This window comes from Rhinichthys klamathensis, unplaced genomic scaffold (genome assembly GCF_029890125.1).
Source record: "Rhinichthys klamathensis goyatoka isolate OS25496 unplaced genomic scaffold, OSU_Roscu_1.1 h1tg000015l_1, whole genome shotgun sequence".
In the NCBI taxonomy this organism is placed as follows: Eukaryota; Metazoa; Chordata; class Actinopteri; order Cypriniformes; family Leuciscidae; genus Rhinichthys; species Rhinichthys klamathensis.
Genome location: NW_026606567.1, coordinates 1,314,922 through 1,333,658, shown reverse-complemented (window position 1 = coordinate 1,333,658; position 18,737 = coordinate 1,314,922). Strand labels below are relative to the sequence as shown.

The 18,737-nt window shown below is 36.4% G+C and overlaps 2 protein-coding genes across 10 annotated transcripts in view; both read left to right on the top strand.

The window, feature by feature from the left end:
* The first annotated feature begins 1,208 nt into the window (after positions 1–1,208).
* Positions 1,209–6,750, top strand: chmp6a (charged multivesicular body protein 6a). 2 transcript variants are annotated; one of them, XM_056272426.1, is made up of 8 exons: positions 1,209–1,393; positions 2,950–3,056; positions 3,211–3,298; positions 3,387–3,473; positions 4,286–4,351; positions 6,140–6,220; positions 6,315–6,381; positions 6,482–6,750. In XM_056272426.1, exons 1-8 carry the CDS (start codon positions 1,328–1,330, stop codon positions 6,517–6,519), a joined length of 600 nt encoding a protein of 199 aa, XP_056128401.1. In that variant the 5' UTR covers positions 1,209–1,327; the 3' UTR covers positions 6,520–6,750. The 2 variants fall into 2 exon arrangements, with proteins under 2 accessions (XP_056128401.1, XP_056128392.1); XM_056272417.1 differs by having other exon boundaries at positions 2,947–3,056.
* A 1,127-nt stretch (positions 6,751–7,877) lies between these two features.
* baiap2a (BAR/IMD domain containing adaptor protein 2a) overlaps positions 7,878–18,737 on the top strand; it is a 106,051-nt gene continuing 95,191 nt past the window's right edge. For 5 of the 8 annotated variants that reach the window (XM_056272389.1, XM_056272381.1, XM_056272368.1 and 2 more), the window contains exon 1: positions 7,879–8,070. In XM_056272389.1, the coding sequence (XP_056128364.1) occupies positions 7,999–8,070 (72 nt within the window). In that variant the 5' untranslated portion in view covers positions 7,879–7,998. Of the gene's footprint in view, positions 8,071–18,737 lie in introns of all 8 variants that reach the window. The other 3 variants (XM_056272339.1, XM_056272356.1, XM_056272362.1) reach the window with 1 other exon arrangement.

Sequence of the window (18,737 nt, the reverse complement as noted above, 5' to 3'; positions counted from 1 at the left end):
CAAACAAAGCTGACGAAGCCTATTTTTCTAGGTTAAGCATTTTAATGTTTGTATTTTATTTTTTAAATGCTCAACATACTGCTGTTTATACAGACAGCTGTTTATGATACCAATGAATGAAAAAGAATCAAATTAGATTAGATGATAAATGTTGAATTCTACCACTATATTGTCTTTATTTGTCTGCATTTCAAAAGTGCTGTTTTTAATTGTTTATGTAATGCATTTCTGTGTCATTTAATTCAATAAATATTTTTTTTTATTAAGTTTATTATTTTTAATTCATGCTTCATGTTCAGTGCTCGCTGTGTGAAAATATGGTTTGGTAGAAGGAAAAATTATCCTGTCAACCAAATATTTTTTTGTAGAGGTGAAAAATAAATAAATAATATATATTAGATGGATAGATAGATAGCTATTTATATAATATAAATTATATATATATATAGGCCTATATATATATATATATATATATATATATATATATATAATATATAAACTTATAGAATGTATACATTATTTTTTATATAATTCTTATTAATATTTACACATTTTAAAGTGTCATTAATGTAAAACACTAAATCAAATATTATATATAAAATTGTATTTTGACAATTGAGTTTAATAATTCAATAACCGATGACGGGCAAAGGAGAATCCCAGTAAAAGATTTATCTGAAAGGTCAAATTATTCTATGACATATACATGGCATATGAGTATTTACTTATTGAATTGCCCATATTTTAATTAGAGATTTGTCGTAAAACATTGATGTGTCCACAAATCCCTAATTAACAAACAGACACGAAAAAAAAATAAAAACTTTGATATTCAATATAATGCAATGTCATAGATGCTATTTTCCAGAGACACAAAATTAGATAAATTAACCTCAAAACCGTTTCTCCTGACTAAATCTCACAAATGTTGATCTTCAGATGAAATGATCAAATTAAAAATAGCGTGGCCATTCATCAAAAGTGCTGAGATGAGATTGTGTATGGTCAGGAGAAGAAATTATAACTTTACCAGCTTACCCCATGTTACCCTATATAAATGAATGAATGAATGAATGAATGAATGAATGAATGTCCTTCATACACCTGTACAAAGCTAAAGAAAAGGGGCGTCAAATAGTCCCATCATAGACGCTAGAGGGCGCAGCGGAGGGCCTCCATAAACAACACGCGCTTGAAGAGCCATGAATACAAAACGCTTGACACAGCGGAACACATCTTTCCCATGTGTTTTGAAGTAAAGAGCAGCTAGCCTTTCAGATGAGATGTAATATTAGAAGAGAGGCGGGGATGTGGTGGTTTATTCGCGATGGGTAATGTTTTCGGCAGACAGAGACACCTCAGTCGAGTGACAGAGCAGGACAGGGCGATATTGGTAAGATCCATAAATAAGTCGATCAGCACCATCACACTCTCATACACAAACACATGCGCACCTGTGTTGGGTTTGTGTCGTTGCATACACGTGTAAACATACTATAGTCTAGTGCGTCTGAAATGAGTTCATACTGAACTGCGAATAAAGGATTAGATCAGCTGTCCTACTTTACAGAACACAGAATAGATGTCTGTAGAAACGAGTGTATTATATGTTATATATTATAGAACACAACAGTACAGAGTCTGTAGAATAGAGTAGAACAGATCTGCGTCGACTATTGAATAGAAAAGAGTCTAGTATAGTATAGAACAGAACAGTTTATTATAAAATAAAGTACTACAACAGAACACAGTCTATTAAAGAATAGAGTATAGCACAACAACTTTTACTGAATAGAATGAAATGGAATAGTATCAATTGTAGAACATAATGTATAAATAAAATTAGAATAAAATGCAACAAGTGTAGAATACAGGTGAACAGAGCTGTATATAGAATACACAGAACAGATAGAATAGAGCAGAACAGATCTGCATTGATTGTAGAATAGAGTAAAATAGAACACGGTCTGTTATAGAACATAACAATGTTCGAGAATAGAGTTTGTTATAGAATAGAGTAGAACATATTTTATGAATAGAATGAAATGGAATAGTATCAATTATAGAACATAATGTATTAGAATAAAATGGGTAAAGTGTAGAATACAGGTGAACAGAGCCGTATGCTATAGAATACAACAGAGCAGGTGTAGAACAGAATAGAGCTGAACAGATCTGCATCGATTATAGAATAGAGTAAAACAACAGTATGTTATAGAACATAATGTTCGTGAATAGAATAGAACAGTGTACAATATATTATAGAACAGAACAGTTTATTATAGAATAGAGTAGAACATTTTTCACAACACATCTTTTATTGAATAGAATGAAATGGAATTGAATCGATTATAGAACACGATGTTTTAGAACAATATGCAACAGAATTGTATTAAGCAAAATAGAACTATAGAATAATGCGTAGAAAACAGAACAACGTTTAATAGAATATATAATTTAGATTTACCATAGAATTTATAGGCTATTCTAGTCTACACTAAAATGTAAATATAAACTTACAATATAAGCTAATTAAAGAGGATGACTTACATTTTTCAATTAATAAAATAATTCAATTATTTAATTATTAATGTTATATGATATATTTTTTTATGTATTAATGTTTTATATAATATTTAAAGTGCTAAAAATGCATAAATTCAACATTTATTTTCCCCTCCTCAATAACTATTGTTTATTCAATATCAAATAATCACAGTTTCTATTAATAAGACAAGTTAGAAAACAAGCAGCATTGTGTTTGGACAATGTCTGTTTGAGTGGAGTCTGCACTCTTATTTATCAGAACACACATTGTTCACTGTTGCACACAGATCCATGTCTGTTTATTCATCTAAGTCGAGAAACTGGCACCTTTATGAATAAGAAGTGCTTCTGTAAGTGAACTGTCATGTTTCTACATCACATCCTGTCACTGGATCACAGCAGCTGAAACAGCAGAGAGATAAACTGAAACAATACCAGAAGAAAATCACATTACAGCTGGAGAAAGAGAGACGTCTGGCCAAACTGCTCCTGAAGGATGGCAAGAAAGAGTAAGACATTTCAGATGATGCAACCATTCATGATATCCGATCACCCAAAGTCACCCATCATGCATTGCACAGTGCCTTTTATTGTGGTGCCACATGGCCAAAGTGATTTTGGTTGAACAGATTCACTAACACGTGTGACTCATGCATTTCACAGGCGAGCTCTTCTGCTGCTCAAAAAGAAACGCTACCAAGATCTCCTGCTGGACAAGACCGAGATCCAGATAGCCAACCTGGAGCGCGTGGTGGGTTTACATGATATGATTCATATTTAACTATTAAATCATTAAGAGATATAAGATATGAATTACATTCTGAATATGCCTCATTCAGGTTCAAGATATTGAATTTGCTCAGATTGAAGTAAAGGTCATCGAGGGTTTAAAAGCTGGGAATGACTGTCTTAAGCAAATTCATGAGGTAAGTCTCTATATAGACTGAAACTAGTTTAAAGTCAGCATGAAATGGAAGTTGAGATAGTCTTTTGGCATGGATGGTTCATTGGTCTGTTTTGGTGTTGTGCAGTGGGCGATGTAGTTCGTAACAGCATGTTTTGGCAACTGTTGCTCATTGTTTTGGGATTAAAGGCTTAAACCTAACACTCTTAGATTACAGCAGAGCTGACCTGTCTTTGTTTTGTCCTGGGCTATAGTACCATGAAGACCTCCGAATCTCCAGAGTCCCTCGAAATCAACAACAGGAGGGAAAAAAAAGGCTTTTTTCGCTAAATCCCACATTTAAAGCGCAACTACCTTAGTAATTGTTGCCGCCCATTATATTATCAGACAAAGCTTTTGCTGTTTTCTAATACAAGTCTTTGGAGGATTTGTGTGTTTGATTCCCAAATGTAGAACACGAGTAAGAACACCAACTGTGTATTTGCTACAAAGTAAATTAATATTGTCTAATAATATAATATAACGGTTCAAATGTTTGGGGTTGGTAAGACTTGTAATATTTTTGAAAGACTCGTATGCTTACCAAATCCCGTTATGCTATTTTAAAGGTTCCTAAGTTTTGTTTTGAAGGTCTCCTGCACTAGGATATCCAAATGTCAAAAAACTCTTTCATTTGTTATTTGTTCAGTGAGCAACAGTAACCAAATGGGGGTGGAGGTTAGCGAAAGGTCAATAATGTTATGAATATTTCCAAAGTTTTTTTTACTGGTCTATTATGAGCATTTGACTGAAGTAAAAAAATTTTTGTCACGGATTGATCTTTTATCTTCTCAGGTCATGTCAATTGAGGAGGTGGAGAGAATACTGGAGGAGACGCAGGAGGCCATTGAGTATCAGAAGGTTATAACTGTCACATTCAGAGCGACGCTAAATACACTTTAAACACTTCCAAATCTATGACACTCGTTGCATTGCATTACATAACACAATCAAACAAACCAAGTGGCATTTATATTAAAGAAAGGCCGCACAAGAACACTCTTAATAAATGTTTCTTGAGCATCAAATCAGCATATTAGACTTATTTCTGAAGGATCATGTGACATTGAAGACTGGAGTAATGATGCTGAAAATTCAGCTTTGACATCACAGGAATAAATTACATTTTACAATATATATATAAAAAACAAAACAATTTTACTGTTTCACAATATTACTGTTTCAAATAAATCCAGTCTTTGTGAGCATAATAGACTTCTTTCAAAAACCTAAAACAATTTTACCGGGCCCAAACTCTCGAGTCGTAATGCACAACCACTAAAAACCACCAAATCACCAATTTATTTATTACAAAAAAAGCTCATTTAGTTCTTTTTAAGTGTGTCTTGCCGCGATTGTGACGTATAATCCACACAACCACAACGTCTTCTGGAGCAAAAAGATAGGTGTTGTCTAAGAGAAATACTAATATTTGAAAGAAACTCTTTTAACTATAAATTACACTTCCGGCCTACTGTCTTAGACGCGTTCACAAGTTCAGTTTGCTCGAGAAGTAATATATGAAAGCTCAAAGGTTCGCCACTTCTCATGCCAACTTCACAACATCACGTGTCACAACGTCCATCTCATGAACGCTCGTATGACAGTAGACCGGAACAGATGCTTTATAGTTAAAAGAGTTTCAAATATGAGGGGGTTTTTTTGCTCCACTGTGGGCATAGGCGTCATTTACGGGGGGGACGGGTGGGACATGTCCCCACCACTTTTGGCCAGGGTCGATATTGTCCCCACTACTTTTGAAACATCTCGCGGCATGAATGTACCAAATACCAATACAAATAAATCATCTCCAGTTAACTAGAAGAGTATTCGTTTCGTTCGTTTGTTGAATAAGAGGCATTCTAGCGCTGAAATGTTGTTGTTTTTTTAATCAAGTGATCATGTGCTCGTTGCCGCTGCAGACAGATACTATTGAGTGGCGCGGATACAGCGCACGCGCCGCAATGTCTTCACTCGGACGCACGCTTCAATCCGTTGCGGAGATTCTCTATTCGTTCCGGTGAAATCACAAAACAAAAATGCAAACAAACGTGTCTCTGCTTGATATACAACCACTGATAAACATTATCGGTTTTGATGAGGGGAAAAAAAACGATACGAGTGCGGATTAGAACCCAGAACCTCCGACACGCTTGGCAAAAATTCTACCACTGGACCATTACAATACATGTGTACAATAGACGGATCTATGAATGTATTTACGTAAAGATCATGATACTAACTACATATATTAGATCTCATTGTATGACCAATTAAACCAAAAGTAGGCTACTATTTAACCCCCCCACCCATCACATTTTTGGTCGGACATCATCACATCTTTGTGTACATTTTTTTATTTACATCAGTAAGCTACAGGACATCGTCTTTCAAAACATGACCTGCGCCAAAGAGAAAATAAATAAATAAATAAATGCGTCATTGTACCCAGCACTTTTGAAAATGCACTTACGAATGCGTCTCTGTCCCCAGCACATTTTCAGAGCATGACTGTGGGCGTATTGATTACGATTATACGATTATATTCCGAAATAAAATATTGAATTCAAGGTTCTCTGCCACACTGCTCTTCCCTGGTTTTTATTGCTTCGAATGTCTAACTGCTTCTTGAAACTTCTTCCCTAACAGCAAATTGATGAACTGCTGGCGGGTTGGTTGACACCGGAGGATGAGGATGCTGTGTTAGCCGAGCTGGAGGCCATCACTCAGGTATGGCATCTTTACCTGTCATCCGTCTTCATCGTCCCTCGCTGGTCCTGATCCAACGCCTCTCTATCTCTCTCTCTCTCTCCGACCCGGCCAGGGAGAAGACATAACCCTTCCAGAATTACCCACAGATCCATTGCCAGCGGTGCCTACGGGAGAGACAGGTGTTGTTTTAGTACTGTCAAACACAGCGGTGTGTGAGAGAATGACATGGCTTTTTTATTTGGCTTTCCGTTACTCTCTTTGTGCTCTGTGTCTTTGCAGAGAGAAAAGAGCCGGAGCGAGAGATGCTGGCAGCGTAATGTGTGATCTTACAACCTGGCTCATCACTTTGGTCTTCTTAATGAAAGGAAGAGCTAGGGGAATATAATTGAGAGAAAAGAAGGCTTTCGTGGGATTATTTAATAGGCACGCGTCAGAAGCATTTCCCACGGTCATGGGAAACTTCAGGGAATGTCAGGGGGGGGTTTACTTTTTTGGATTTCCAGACTTGAAAAAGTCACGAATGTCATGAAAAGGCCGGTTTACGGTAAATCGTGAGAATTAAAATGTGTTCACAAACGATTCGAATCATTGGTCAAAGACGTGGAATCCTTGTAGAACAGAAATGCTGTTGTGACAAGAACAGAAGCACTAATCAAGTTGCTTTGGATAAAAGCATCTGCAAACTGCTTATAAATGACATAGTTTACAGTGAGTTTCTACATATGTTCTTCTATTAAAACGGCTATTAGTTTTAGTATGTTTTAGTATGTTCACATTTGATTTAAACTATGAACTATGAGAACTTTTAAGTAGCAAATTTCAATACTTTTTTTTTAGCCTTTTCATGTGTGCAAAAATCTGTGTATTCTTATCTACAATGTAAACTAGATTGATTTCGTGGCTGTGCCACTTGGAGGTGTGTTAGCATCACATGACCACCAGGGGGCTCTTAATATCACTAATTGAGAGGAAATAAATCTGTGCTGACATATAAACAAAACTGACAATCCTCTTCCGATGGATTAGTTTGTGTTTGTAATGTAAACCTTCTGTTCATGTATGGAAGTATTATATGAATCTGTGCATGTTATTTTATGTATATCAGTTTTAAAATTGAATTCCATGCCATTGATAATGTGTGTATATATATGTGTGTTTGTGTATATATTATATATATGTATATGTATATGTGTGTGTGTGTGTGTGTGTGTGTGTGTGTGTGTGTGTGTATAATTTTTTTTATGCCAATCTATTGAAAACTACTTACCAGTGATCACAAACGAGTGGAAGAGTCATGGATATTCACTGGTAAAGTAGTTCCATTGAAAACTTGGGAAAAACAATCAGATGAAGACGTACTATACGATCTAAATGGTTTTCTTTCCAACAAACTTTACACATTTATCTTACCCAGTGTGTAAGGGATTTGCTCTGAAAATGACTAATAAAAGAACCTGTTTTCTGCAGTTTCTCATATTCGAAGTGTACATAGCCAAACCTGACACATAAAACAATGAAATCATGTTAAACAATGAAGATCAATGTCCAGGTAGCTCTAGAGAGGAATCACATCCGGGGACAGGGCAGGCGCAGGTGAGCGTAGCCACGCCCCCAGTGCGCGTTTGATGTATGGGGGCGTGGCTACGTATGTAAGCCCCTCCCCCTCTCTGTTGCCTCCGCACGGTAGTGTTGAGCTGAGATCAGACTCCCGTGGATCGGAGCAGAGATCCGCAGCTGACCCTCATCACACAGACACACTGTTCGGATAACACATCACGTGCAGCAAAACACCGTTTATGGTTTTAACTGAAGATTTCACCATGTCTCGCACCGACGAGGTTCACCGCATTACGGAAAATGTCTATAAGGTAAAGTGCAATGATCAAACTGTTGGAACAACTTCTCGATCACAGGTGGTGATGATCTAATAGGCGAATACATGTGTAACGAAAGTGGATGCTTTATATATGAGTTATCGTCGTTGTTCATTGTAGTGCTTAAGATCGTTGTCTTGAGTGGGTTTATGGTTAGATTTTGTCATCAATGAACTTGATGAGTGATCAAGTTTCTCTCTAGTTTCATTTAAATGAAGCTCACCGGGAGAACAGAAATGATTTTGCATTCTTCCTTACGAAAAGAATAGAATACTCTCTCTCTCTCTCTCTCTCTCTCTCTCTCTCTCTCTCTCTCTCTCTCTCTCTCTCTCTCTCTCTCTCTCTCTCTCTCTCTCTCTCTCTCTCTCTCTCTCTCTCTCACACACACACACTCTCTCACTCTCACCTATCTAGTGATCGACGATCACTTTCTACGACACATTAATGTTTAAATGTCCGATTACCGATACTTTTTACGAAAATATACAATACATATTTTGCTTAAATGTTTGTTTATTTCTTTGTTTTTGAAATACTATAACAAAAACCATTATTTTTATTATGAATATTTAAGTTTATTTTTATGATTTGTAATGTATGCAATTACATTTAAGCTACGTTTGCTAAGTGGTCACAGTTGATTATGTAATGTAAAGTTTTATTTTTCCCCAGAAAAACTGTATTGGTGGTTGTGTTTATTGGTATGTGCTCTTTTGGGCATTCCAGCATAGGTGGTTCAGGGAGGGCGTGCTGGTGTGTGTTGCAACAGGTTCAGTCAATGTGTGTGTCTCGTCAATGTTTCCATCGATTCCCAAAAGGTTTGTGTTGCAGTTTTTGGCTTGTAACTTTAAAAAAAAGTTAATACTTGCCACACCAGTAGGATTACAGCTCTCATCAGATACTTAAGCCTGTTAAATAGGCCACCTGAAGTCCAACACCTAAAACGAGGACAAAGAAACTATTCTGGTTGATCAAGGCCAAGCGGATGTCTCCTGTATCTGGGGTGTTACTCTTAAAGCAATGGAAACCTAACTATGAAGACTAGCTTACAGCACAATTGAATTCACATCATATTTTCATCTGTCTGACAGATATTTCAGTTCTAGTTTACTATGTCAGTCTGTATAGATTTACATTTCATAAACCTAAAGTGGGTTAGACCTCACGGGAAGACTTTGAATTAGACCACTAGCTGTCTATTGGTGATCTGCGTGTGTGTAGTCTGTTGTTTGACTGAGAATCGCTGTGTGCCAGTTCTGTGTTGGCGTCTTTCAGGGATGGTGCTCAGCTGGATCGTTCGTTCAAATCCACCCCCTATTCAGATAGCTTGTTAAATCGGCCAGCTAAAGAACATGGATTGAGTTCAAAAGGAGTGTAGTATTGATGAGTATGTATGTGTGTGTGTGAGAGAGAGAGAGATGAGATAAGAGGGGTAAACATCAGTGGAAGTGGTGGGATGTTTAACATCTGCTGAAGTATCACAGGAAAGATGGAAGCTTGTTTCTGCCAGGGTATATTCAAAAAAAGTTAATAAAAAATGTAATTTAGATTTTTATTTCACAATTCGTACTTTTCTCACAATAGTGAGTTTATATATTATAATTCTGACTTTTTTTCCTCAAATTTGTGAGGATCTCTAAATTGCAAGTTATAAACGCGCAATTCTGACTTTTTTCTTGGAATTCTGAGTTTAAATCTTACAATTCTGACTTAGTTTTCTCTGAATTCTAAGTTTACATCTCGTAATTCTGACCTTTTTCCTTGGAAATCTGAGTTTAAATCTCACAATTCAGATTTTTTTCCCCCCCTCCGAGTTCTGATTTTACATCTCGCAATTCTGACTTTTTTCCTCGGAAATATGAGTTTAAATCTCACAAATCGAACTTTTTTTCTTCGGAATTCTGAGTTTAAATCTCACAAATCGAACTTTTTTCCTCGGAATTCTGAGTTTAGATCTCGCAATTCAGGTTTTTTTTTTTCTTAGAATTGTTTGCATCTCTTAAATCAGTTTTTTGTTTCCGCCGTGGAATTAAAAAAAAAAAATGTAAAAGGTAATAGGTAGTTACCCCCTCCCCCCCCCGAATCTGACTTTTTCCCACAATTGTGAGTTTATATCTTATAATTCAAACTTTTCCCTCAAAGTTCCTTTGTGACTCGACGCATGGGTGTACCAGGGTGTGTGTGTGTGTGTGTGCGTGCGCGTGTGTGTTCAGTTGTTTCTCAACTGTGCACACAGAACACTCCCTACCTGTGAGCAATAGCTGTGATCCTGCTGGAGTTGCCATGGATTTAAAAACAGGCCTCACCTGTGAGTCACAGCCGGCCCTCAATCACTCATCCTCCTGGCATCAGACTCTCAGCACCAGGGCCCAGTCATCCAGACAGTGCCACACTCGGTCAGATCTCTCTAATCCCATCAGCCTCCAGGCGAGTACCAGCGGCAGGGCTGACAAGACCTTTGCCAGCTGGAGGGTGACATAACTGCTGTCCACTCACCTGTGTGTGTGTGTGTGTGGGTGAGCTGAGGTCAAGCCACTTATGTGCAGTTTGAGGGCAGACTCCTACTGTGTGCAAATGCTAAAGCATTGTTAGCATGCAGTGATATTGTGCTTGCGTGTGTTCTTGCGTCACTGTGGTGGTAACAAACCTCAGTACAAAAGGACTTGGTTCGGGAGTTACCTTTAAATATGTAACTCAAAGTTGTGGCTTTGATTCCTGGGCAAAACGTGTACCTTGCACTTACTAAAAATCTTCCTGGATTAAAGTGCCTGTTGAATATAGTGTACATGTAAAAATGGAGATTTCTAAACCGTTGAAGCTGCAGGAATTGTTTTGCTAACTGCTATTTTGCTAACTTTAGCCACACACCTTCTCTTCTATCTCTATACTTGCTTTTTATTATAAATTGTATTATGCAGTATTGTGTTAATACAGTAATTGTTGAAATCTAGAGAAATCCCATTTTTGTGCAGGCTAAAGTATGATTTCCTTCCTAACAGGGGATTACTTCGAATTTTTGTAGTGATTTATTGGGAACTCCTCCATTTCTGTTGATCAGGGTGTATTGAGAGACATGTGACGGGACAGGGCATGTCTCATCAAGTCTACAGGTGAAACAATGTGATGGGAGTGTCTCTAATACCTCTCCCTAATAGTCAACTTAGTGACGTAAACATGGTTACCATGTTCACTCAATCCAAGAGGAAACTTATAGGTGTGTCCATGTTTTTTTCTTTATCCATGCATGCCTGATATTGGAGAACCGCAAAAACAAGCAAAGGTTTCAATTACAATATGCATATTACTTTCCCATAAATCTGTTTGATGAAAGCATTATCATACCCAACAGGAGTAAAATTTCATTTGTCCAGGGACTCATTTCATCAGAGATCACCAGGAGCAAACAATATATCATTAATTTTTTCTATGTTTTTGAAAGATTGAGAGGATAAATTTTTCATGTAGGAAATCTGGAAAGGTAGTTTCTTAGCAACAACGTGCTACAAAATGTTTCTGTCATGTCATTCAGTGAGAGACACAGACCGCAGATAGAAACAGACATTGAGAGCATGTATTTGGTTATATTCATCAATAATCCATAAAAAGCTCTTGTTGTGGGCTAATGTGCTAATAGAGGAGCTGTTATAGTTTGCATTTCGCCTAGTTCTTAAAGGGACAGTTAGCCTAAAATGAAAGTTCTGTCATCATTGTCATTTAAAATCCCTTTTGAATTTCTTCCTTTACAACACAAAAAGACAAAAAAGCACCAGAAATGTATCAAAAGTAATCCATACAACCGTTTTTGAGGAACAGTACATTATTTACATTAAATGGTTGACAACTTGTGAATAGACTTGTGTGTATTCAAACCTGGCACCTAAACTGTACAACCTGCACGATTAATCGTTAAAAGATCGCGATCACGATTCAAACACAAGTGATCTCATTCCTATTAAACCTTTGACAAAATCACATCAGAACTTTCAAATCTGCAATCTGATCCAGAGAGAGCAGTTGTCATGTATAAGCATGAAACGGCTTCAATCTTTTCAACCACTCAGTATCATTATTTCTGTCTTACAGTAATTCGAATTATCAAAAAACTGGGATAAGATAAACACTGATGTCCACGGTAGCGATCAAAATGTAATAAATCTCCTTTTGAAAGTAACACGGCGCTTCAAATATCGATTGTATCGATTGTCGTTACACCAGTAGGTGGCGACAAGTGACTGTTAAAAAATGTCGTCACTGAATCATTCATTCAAGAGACTCATAAAAAAGCCATTACAACTGCAGCATTACATTTGTCAGAACCTCTAGTAAATTACGTGTTATTTTGTTTAGTTGTTTGATCAGATTTCAATCGTGATTTGTTTAGAACCAAAAAATCGTGATTTATCCAGAATCGTGCAGCTCCTTTACACCAAGATCATTGCATATGATGTGAAACGTTAGGCTATGGTTCTTGCGTGTCTTGTGATTGATTGTAGGGCTGCACAATTAATCGCAATGAAACCGCAAGCGATTTGGCAAAGGCTTTATTTTATGCGCAGTTTTGTCAGTGTAGTGCGGCTGATCCATAGTAAATGCTGCTCCGTCTGAATGCCAGAATGCCAGTGGGCGCTCAGTACGATAACGCACATCATTCCAGGAAATCTCTATCGCTGTAGCTGAATAAACAGAAGATTGAAACGCTTTGATTAAAGGTTCTCTAAGCGATCCTGGGTGACGTCACTTCTTGTTGACGTTCGAAATATTGTCAAACAAAACGGAGGCTAGCTAGACCCTCCCTCCTCCTCATCCGCACACTAACCCCCCAAACCACACCCCCAAACCCTTCTTGTCGGTCATTGGCTGGAACAGTTTGTTATGTTTCGTGGTGCGGGTCGCCGCAGTTTGTTTTTGTTGCCGTTTGTGGAGCCTGGGGTGTCTGCAGAGACCGCGTTTTTTACAGTGTGTTCAGGGGACAGGCAGCCAGCGGATAGTGAGGAGATGTTTGCTGTATGTGACAAAAAAAGTTTTGGCCTAAAAAACTCGTGACATCGCTTAGAGCACCTTTAAACATGACTAATAAACACACGACTGCCTTATTCTGTGTAAGAAGCCACATCATCTCACAGAAGGATGAGCACAACTGTCATTATGAAGTGAGTTTGGAGTAAAGCATGTTATTAAATGTTGTCTTTTGTCGGACAAGAGGTTCATAAATGCTTCTCGTGTTTGGAAAGAGGTTTGACTCGTGTTGCATTTTCAAATGCACATTATAAGTGAATCAAACTCGTAGTGCTTTCAGATGGAGCAGCGTTTACTGAGCCGTACATCAATGACAAGCTGCGCATACAAAATAATCACAGCCAAATCGGTTTAAGCGCGATTACATGGAAATTGGGATTAATCGCGCAGCCGATTGGGATGTGCCAGGTTTGAATTTGGAAATATTTTGTTAGTTTGTATTATTTATTTATTTTTAATCCTGTCACTCTCTGCTCTTTATAAGGGAAAGAGCAGTGTTCACATTCTTCAAAACTTCCACTTTTGCCTTTCGCCTATCCATATTTTTCCTACCAAGCCTAGTATTTTTGGAGGCACTTCTGGTTTTGGTTAAAAAAGTTAAAAAAGACTGAATCATTGCAAATCATAAGGTTGTGCTACAAATAATCCTTATCTGTCAGTGTGACTGAATGAGCTGTAAAATGTCCTTCATGTTCTCTTTGCAGACGTCAAGAGAGTAACGTAACACTTGGTATTTTAATGTGACATGATATAATGTCTGTGGCAAGAGCTCTTTTCAGTCACTGCATTCTTTTCCTCCTGATTCTTTTATTTTTTTTCCCTCTTTGTATTCCGCTGTAACAGAATGAAAAAAGACAATACTGCGCATTTTGCGGTCTGTTCTCCCGATTAAATTTACGATATGTCCCATGAATAATTCACTGGAATGCACTAAGAATCTCTTGGTTTACAACCTCACGCCTCTTTTTAGGTGTGTTTTTTTGTTGTTGTTTTTTGCACGGATGCTTTAAAATGCAATTGTCTCCATTTGCACTTCTAATCTCTATTAGCAGGGTTTACTGGAATGTTTCTAAAGCAGGTAAATACAATATTTACTGTCTGTCAAAATGACAGAAATAACTGAAATCTTATCACTCAATGTTCCAGTTATTGAACATTTTTTAATTAAGGCAACGTTTTACATAATACAGACATATATTACTACAGTGATATTTAAAATGTCGGTATTATTGCTGTGGAAATCAATCTTTTGGTGTATTGTCTGTAGTGATTTGTTAGTGCTTTTACACTTAAGTTTCCTTTTAATGGTCAATGGTTGAAGGGTGAGTAGAATAATGTCATCTCGTTGCGTCCAAAATGCTTATTGCGTTCATAGAGCGAACCTTTCGCTGATTGTTTCGTTTAACGGAAGGTACTCCCATAATTCGAGCAAAGCATCATGGGGCGTAGGGAAAAGTTTTTTGTCGAGGGGATCAAAATGACAATTTTCACCTGAGATTTGGAGCCAAAACAGGGGGGTGAAAATGATTTCAGAAAGAGATGGCAGCATCATTATTTAAATTTTTACACAGAGATTGGTTGGTCTAAGTATATCTGTTTACTTTAGCAATCTTTCTTTGCATTATGCCAATGATGACAGTTCAAAAATGGGAAAATAACTTGTGTTTTTTGCTTTTTAAAGTTTTTATGTCTGTAACTCTGTATTGTCTTGATATCCTTTAAGATTGTGGTTCTTAACAAACACTTCTTTAGATAACTTCATTTTAAAGGCCCAATATGGTTCAATCCTAGAGATATGGAGACCTTAGTGCGGCTCCATTAGTAAATTGGTCAATTGTACACATTTTCAGTGGTCATAAACCAAATGTGGGTCACTTTACACACAGCTGATACATTTCTCTTTAAAGAAAGGAATATCTAAACAACAAATAATGTTGAAACTAGAAATTTATCTTTTTTTGTTCTTCTATCGACACAATTGCATAGAATACACCTGCTGATTAATAGTATTTTTTCCAAAGTTTGCGCGCATGTAAATCTAAAAGTATTAAAGATTTCTCAAGACGATTTTAGATTCTGGTTCTTAAACTTTTTTTAAAATCTTCATTTTCAAGGCCCGATATAGTTCAATCCCATTGATATGGGGATCTCAATGCAGCTCCATGTTCAATTTGTTAAATGTTACCCACTTTAAATGGTCGAAAACCAAATGTGGGTCACTTTACACACAGCTGATACTTATTGCATTTAAATGGGAATGTCTGAAGAATAAATAATATATTGTTTCCCCATCAAAACGATTGCATAGAACATACCCATCTGATACACAGGAATGGTCAAGTTGAGGCACATTAACTTGCTATCAAAAGTGTATTTATATAAGAATCTATATTTAAATTAGTTTCAGGGACAATTGGAAGGGATTTTGTTCATTTTAACAGCTTCGGAAGCTAGTTTTCAAATACACAGTATTGTAATGTTACAGCATTGACATCCCAATATCTCTGGGATTGAACCCATATAGGACCTTAAATTAAGATTCCAAAAGAAAAGTTTATTAAGAATTAGAATCTAAGGAAAGTAAGATATCTTTATACTTTTAGAGTTACAGGCATGCACATCTCTAGGATTGAACCCTATTGGGCTTTTAAAATGAAAATACCAAAAGAAAGGTTTGTTAAGAACCAAAATCTAAAAGGAAATCTTTAATACCTCAGTTACAGGCATGCTAACTTCAGGCAAAAAAACACAAGAAGTGCTTTTTCCCACCATTGGCATATAATTCTATGCCATAATAACTCGCAATTGTGAGAGGAAAAAAAGTAGCCTATACATTTTCAGTGTTGGAAACAAGCTTTTTTTGGGTGAACTATCCTTTTATTTGTGTCGTATCATTACAGATGCTCTCTTTGATAACAGCACTATAACCGAATATAAACCTCTAAGAGAGAGCGAGCGAGAGCTATTTATTTTTCTTCTTGTAATTGGTAAGTAAACAGAGATGTACTCTTCTAGTGTAAACTATGGCAGCTGTTTGCTCCTTCCGAGGCTTTTAAAGACTGGGAGTATGTACTCAAGTCCTATGAAATTCCCACGGCCCTTTGACAACTAAACAATCGATGCGTTGGCAGTTTTTCCGCTGACGAGTTAATGGATCTCTCGACCCCATGATCACGCGCAATGTATTTAATAAGTGTAAAACAACTTTCCCCGGTCGCCTTTTTGATCTCGACAAAGTTATAGCTTTTGTTGCTGTGTCAAAAGTGCCTGGGCCCCAGGAGATTGCATTTATCATAGGTTTCCCGACAGTCATTTGAAAAGGAATGGGTTTTATAAGAGATGGATTCACTCCGCACACCCACTCTCTCCTCTCGGTCCGGGGGTGGATGGCTCTGAGCCGTTGCCACATCTTATTGTCTGAGCTCTCTCTTCAAAGAGCTCTCTATCTCTAATACTCAGAGCTCACAAGTAACGTTGCACTGCGCTCACGGAATACACACCTTATTTAACATTAGCAAGAACGCGCTTTGGGTTTTGTGGCATAATGAATCAACACATTAAACCTGATGAGGTTAACTAAGGCGAAAGCTTCATGCATGTGGAATGGAAGCTTGGTTTTGCATATCCATTAATTGAAGAAATTAGTGGATAATTTTTTTTTTAGAAATTAGGTCCTTACCAAACACTATAGGTTATTTAATTTGTCTACTATTCATGTCAAATACATCATCACAAATAAACTTTGTCTTTTTTTGTTGTTTTTCACCTGAACAAATGTCATTTCCACCATTTCTCAAATCACTTTTTGGAATAAAATCTCTGGCTCCATCTTGCTAAGGATCATTTGTTTTAATATGATAAACTTGGAATAAGCACAATTCATTTTTACATTCCTTTTCTTTTCTTTTTCTTCACACATCGCTTCACACATTGCTCTTCATTGACACTTTTGTTTTATATATATATATACACACACAGGTGAAACTCGAAAAATTAGAATATCGTGCAAAAGTTAATTTATTTCAGTATTTCAACTTAAAAGGTAAAACTAATATATTATAGACTCATTACATGCAAAGTGAGATATTTCAAACCTTTATTTGTTACAATTTTGATGATTATGGCTTACAGCTTATGAAAACCTTTTCACAATATTCTAATTTTGAATTTGGGGTTTTCATAAGCTGTAAGCAATAATAATCAAAATTATAACAAATAAAGGCTTGAAATATCTCACTTTGCATGTAATGAGTCTATACAATATATTAGTTTCACCTTTTAAGTTGAATTACTGAAATTAACTTTGGCACGATATTCTAATTTTTCGAGTTTCACCTGCGTATATATACAGAACAAAAGAAAAGAAAACATTTTAAAAGATAATTGTGAATTTTATCTCTCAATTGCGTGTTATAAAGTCAGAATTGCGAGAAATAAACTCCCAATTGCGAGAAATAAACTTTATTTCCTCGCAATTCTGACTTTATAACACGCAATTGCGTGTTTTAAAGTCAGAATTGCAAGATATAAACATGCAAATCTAAAAAAAAAAGTTAGAATTGAGAGATTATTTCTCGCAATTGTGACTATATCATGCAATTCTGACTTTTTAACTTGCAATTCTTAGATAAAAAGTCAGAATTGTGTGAGAGAAAAATCGCAATTACCTTTTTTATTCTGTGGTGGAAACAAGCTTCCATAGGTTGCAGTGAGAATGACTGTGTAAAACAAAATTATGTTTTTATTAATATTCAATTGGTTTCAGTGCACACCACTTTTTGTTTAGATCAGTTTTGAAAATTCACAAATAATTTATAGTGGATTTTCATGTTGTCAGATTGAAACGCAGGATCTGGGACAAGGGACAATAAAATGTCAATTTTAAAATGCACAACCATTCAAAAGTTTGGGGTCAGTGCACATTTTTTTTAAAAGAAATTAATACTTTTGTTCAGCAAGGATGCATTAAATTGATCAAAAGTGACAGTAAAGACATTTATAATGTTAAAGATTATAAGATTCCACAAAAATATGAATTGTTTTCAACATGGTTAATAATCAGAAATGTTTCTTGAGCATCAAATCATCATATTAGAATGATTTCTGAAAGATCACGTGACATTGAAGACTGAAGGAGGAATGATGCAAAAAATTCAGCAAATTACGTTTTAAATTATATTCAAATAAAAAACGTTATTTAAATTGGAATTTTTTTATTTATTTTTTACAATATTACAGTTTTTACTAAATTTCTGATCAAATAAATGCAGCCTTGGGGAGCATAAGAGACCTCTTTCAAAATGATTAAAAGCTTCACTGACCCCCAAACGTTTGAACTGTAGTGTATATTGCGATGTCTAATATCCAGTATTATCAAAAAGGTGAGCACTGAGGAAAAATTGCCCTGCCCTAGTTAGTTTACACGCGTCAGCGACCAATAGTGACTTCTTCCCTCTCAACCAAAGGTTACAGGGAGACAACCTCCACTTTCATCTGCAGAAAACAAGAGCAGATTGTTCACAAGAGTGTTTCTTTTGAGTTCTCAAGGTTAAAGTTGACCTCTTCGTAGAGATGTAATACAGTTTTGCCCCATTTATCACAGCAGGACTGACCCCTGTTACCCAGACATAATGAAACCGTGTTCC

Coding starts and splice junctions, on each gene's coding strand:
- chmp6a (XM_056272417.1), top strand. CDS start 1,328: ATGGGTAATGTTTTCGGCAGACAGAGACACCTCAGTCGAGTGACAGAG. Junction 1,394..2,946: donor AGCAGGACAGGGCGATATTG/GTAAGATCCATA, acceptor ACTGGATCACAG/CAGCTGAAACAGCAGAGAGA. Junction 3,057..3,210: donor CTGAAGGATGGCAAGAAAGA/GTAAGACATTTC, acceptor TGCATTTCACAG/GCGAGCTCTTCTGCTGCTCA.